At 36.0% G+C, this 4020-nt stretch overlaps 1 protein-coding gene across 1 annotated transcript; it reads right to left on the bottom strand.

Moving 5' to 3' along the window:
* Nucleotides 1-718: 718 nt before the first annotated feature.
* Nucleotides 719-3443, bottom strand: LOC149251513 (uncharacterized). The gene is made up of 3 exons (XM_089456540.1): nucleotides 2894-3443; nucleotides 1179-1306; nucleotides 719-819 (listed from the first exon to the last, which is right to left on the bottom strand). The coding sequence occupies exons 1-3, from the start codon at nucleotides 3040-3042 to the stop codon at nucleotides 734-736; spliced, it is 363 nt and encodes a 120-aa protein (XP_089312666.1). The 5' UTR covers nucleotides 3043-3443; the 3' UTR covers nucleotides 719-733.
* Nucleotides 3444-4020: the final 577 nt, after the last annotated feature.

The following is a 4020-nucleotide window of genomic DNA, read 5'->3' as shown; positions in this document are numbered from 1 at the left end:
TGCTCAAGAGTGATGAAAGCCTCCACCTTCCATATCTTTATATTTTTAGTGGAGAATCTACATTTAAGACTTCTAGTCTAAGTCTTGCAAGAGCTATAATTTGAAGACTCAACTGCTAAATATAAAACTCAAACATTTTTTACTAAAATGAATTACAAAATAAAACACTTTTCAAAAAATAGGATTACTTTTTGAAAATATCTAAAACTACTTATAAGTTATCGCATGTTCACAGTGAACACATGCCATGAGGAAGGTCCTGTCTGATCTATAATTCTCAGCAGGTCAGAGGATAAATGGAGGAAATATTTGCAAAGAAACTTATCTTTCTGTTTGACAAGAGAATATTTAAATGTTATGACTCAAACTACAAGAAGGTAAGGAACATAATAGGAGTATGAAATATACGCAAAAATTTTAAAATCCCAAAAACCCGTTCTCTAAATATTGATGGTTCATGAAGCATTAGTTATAGGCTACAAATATAATTCCAATGCCCAAAGCAGCTATGCTCACAGACCAATAGGACAAGGTTCCCTGACAGTCTGACCAACAAGTAGCATAAAGAATTATCTACCAATAAGAAAGGCAGTTGTTCAAAGACTGTGATAAGCCACCAGAAGAAATAAAGTCCAAAACAATATCTAAAATATTCAAATTAGTGAAACAATCCACATCCATAAGTGTAAGCTAAGCATATATATAGATCAGATTTGAATTTTTAAATGAAAATCTAAAAGCGCTTTGAAAAGTTACATTTTCCAAGGGCAATGTCAATTTCATCCACGACATCTGTTTCTGCCAGCACGTGTCTCCAAACTGCATCCATTCCAAAACAGAGCATGTTGCTGATTTAGATAAAGGTTATTATGAACAAATTTGAAAACAGATCAAATTCACGCCTCTCCCCGTGAATTTTGTATACTAGTATAATACCACTGAGAATGTTCATCATTTTGGATAGAATTTAAGCATAGCCCAAATTTAAAATTAGATGTCGGTTATCCATGGATTTCACATTCTCCATTAATATCATTGAAATCTGAAACTAATGTTACCATGAACAATTCATTGAATAAATTAAACATCTCATCTAAAACTCAAATGCAAAAGATGAAAAACTTAAGAAAGCATAATTTTGATATAAGGCAGTAGAGCAAGCTTAGAAATAAACATACATATCTCGCCTCTACGTAGATTAAGAGATGCAATCACATTTTCTTCAGTGGCCACTATAACACGCTTCCTCCCTGATTTCTGGCTATGGAAAACTGCATGCTTTACTTTGCCTATGTACTGCTGATGCCTGCAAAACAATATTATCGCTTTAAGGGGAAGTAAAAACAACTCATGTTATGTAACCTAAAACAACCAAACATAAGAAAACTGAAACAAGATACAGATCATTATCTTGCAATATCTTCCAAATAGATGATTAAAAGATACAGGTGCTCTCAATCAAGCTACTCATATGTTTGCAAAGACTCCCTAGTATATATTTTGATTTGCAATTATCAAGTCAACTTTTATATACTGTCAGATACCTAAGCAAATCAGACGTTAATGTAAGAGATCTCCAAGGAGGAATTAGAGGCAGTCCTGATTTCTTTCAAAAGGAGCAAAAGTCCTGGGCCAGATGGATGGCCAGTAGAATTTTATCTGGAGTTTTATGATTTTCCAGAAAAAGACATCTTAAGGGTGATACAGGAGGTTAGCAGTTTAGGGAAAGTCCTTGGAGCATTTAATGCTACAATTTTAGCTTTAACATTTAATCCCTAAAAAGACAATCCAGAAAATTTTGATGAGCTTATGCATTTATGGAAGTTGAATGAGTAAAAGAAAACATAAGAAGTCGCAGGCCATACCATTCTTGACTATTTGGAGTTTGCAGTTGGTGAGGAACTCGACTATTTTTGAGGAAAAATTGATTCCTTCATTCAATGGTTTCATCATATCAGATCCATGTCCTGTCATTCAAATGTAGGAGAGGCAAGTGGGCAATCTGGTAATCAATAAAGAACAGGTCCGGTGAATTTCTGACGGGGCTACGCAAGGCCCGCATGACAAAAGCAGCGCTGGTTGTATATGTGTCTTTCTGAGAATCACACAATCAAAATAAAGGCGGGCCTTGGAACAGGAACCGATAATTTCACAGAATTTATGGCATTCGGGCTCCTTCTCAAATGTGATGTGGAGAAAAATGTAAAACAGATACAGGTCTATGGTGACGGCGGTCTGGTGATTAAGTGAATGAATGTTACAAGCCAACTTTTGAATATAACCCCCGAGCCTTTAGTTGACTAGCTAAAAGCAATCGCAAGTTCGTTCAAGTAAATTTCCATTACCCAAGTGCATAGGAAGCAGAATGTCGAGGCAGATGCCCTGTCAAAGGAAAGGTAAAGTGGTCTTTGAAGAGAGCAGAGGTGATACAGCTCTGCTTCTGGATCCAATATATAATGGTTGCATCTTAGGAGTTGATCGTCGAAGACTTATTGAAATTTATGGCCATTCAATCTAAGTTAAAATCTTGAATTTGCTGTCTATGAGAAAGTTATGAACTCAGTTCATGTTTGAAATATATAGACTTTATATTTTAGGCTGTTGAGGACAGTTTTCGCTCATCATATTTAAGCATGAAGCTGAAAATGTACCTTTGGTTTTGTTTTTTATTTGGAGGAAAAAAATGCTCTATTTTGATACTTGTAACTGTTGCAGCAAAAGTGTAATTTCTTGTCTTCTTAAATAGAAATCACGATTTTTTTCCTTGAAGAAGAGAAGAAAAAAAAAGATCTAGAAATGTTGCGATGGTGAAACCTATCTGTTGGAATCATGATAGCCCTTCATTACAAAAATTCCAACGTGAATTACCGAGTGGATTGTGCGCTGATCTTACCAGTCTATGACCCCGACTTGATCTTCGTAGAGCCCATTGCAGGAGATGACGCAAAACCCTGCAAAAATGGCTGTGAAAACGGCGAACATGAAACCCGCCCTGAGTATGTTGGGACTTGCCTTGTGTAATCTATCGCCAGTAGACGCCATGCTCTGCTACTTTACTGATTTCCAGAGAAGAAAATACTTTGTAAGCTTGTGTTCGGGAGGAAGTAAAAGATCGGAAAATGGCGTCTCTGATCTGGAGCAACTGGGATTTGTTGAGATTTTGGGCAGCAACAGAACATCTTACCCCTAACAGAACTCTAGAGAGCTGTTACAGCTCCAATATAATCACCTACCTTTACTAATATACACAGAACCGGAGACTAGTTAATTAGAAGGGTTTTCTGCCCGCGTGTTGGGCGAGGCTGCTCGGTTCGGCGACGTACAGGTTTCGAGCGATCGATCCAGGCCAACACAACTTCTCCGCCATCTCATAAGGAGAAAACCTTCGCCCTATAAACGCACCACTCCCTAATTCCATCCAAAAGGGGGAAAATTACACGCATTGACTCCACGTTGCTATGTAATACATAAGCTACTTTCACCAACCATGTGACCACGTTTTGTCGAGCCCCTTTATATCATGTAATGCATAAGCTACTTTCACCAACCATGTGACCACGTTTACTCGAGCCGCTTTATATCATGTAATACATAAGCTACTTTCACCAACCATGTGACCACGTTTAGTCGAGCCCCTTTGTATTGTGATTGAGCACTGTTCGTCTTTTCAACGAAAATGACGATTTTTATAATAATTAAATAAAGTTATAAATATTAATGGCCTGACTATTTTTATAATAAGTAAATAAAGTTACAAATATTAATGGAGTGTAGTTTGCGTGGGGTAAGGAAAAGTTGTTAATGATACAAATTTTATTTTACTGTAGGTTTACATTTAGTTTACCATTACTAAATTTAAAGAATTATCTAAATTATTACAGGATTATAGTTTTATATTAAAAAAAATTAAAAAGTAAGATAAATTTTATTAAATTTTTAGGTTTCTAGTATATGTTAAAATTGTTTTTGCATGGTTAAGAGTTCATCTTCTTTGGACATAAGGAAACAGGTTAATGACCC

Source organism: Pinus tabuliformis, chromosome 7 (assembly GCF_031772625.1).
Source record: "Pinus tabuliformis cultivar Carrire ecotype Pingquan chromosome 7, CPIR1, whole genome shotgun sequence".
In the NCBI taxonomy this organism is placed as follows: domain Eukaryota; kingdom Viridiplantae; phylum Streptophyta; class Pinopsida; order Pinales; family Pinaceae; genus Pinus; species Pinus tabuliformis.
The sequence above is the reverse complement of the archived record's forward strand: the minus strand, read 5'-3'. Positions and strand labels throughout refer to the sequence as shown.

Bases quoted from the DNA above. Each gene is read 5' to 3' on its own strand.
- LOC149251513 (XM_089456540.1), bottom strand. From the start codon at position 3,042: ATGGCGTCTACTGGCGATAGATTACACAAGGCAAGTCCCAACATACTC. The intron at 1,307-2,893 runs GTAAGATCAGCG...ATTGTTTTGCAG, and splicing joins CAAGTCGGGGTCATAGACTG to GCATCAGCAGTACATAGGCA. The intron at 820-1,178 runs GTATGTTTATTT...GAATGGATGCAG, and splicing joins TCTACGTAGAGGCGAGATAT to TTTGGAGACACGTGCTGGCA.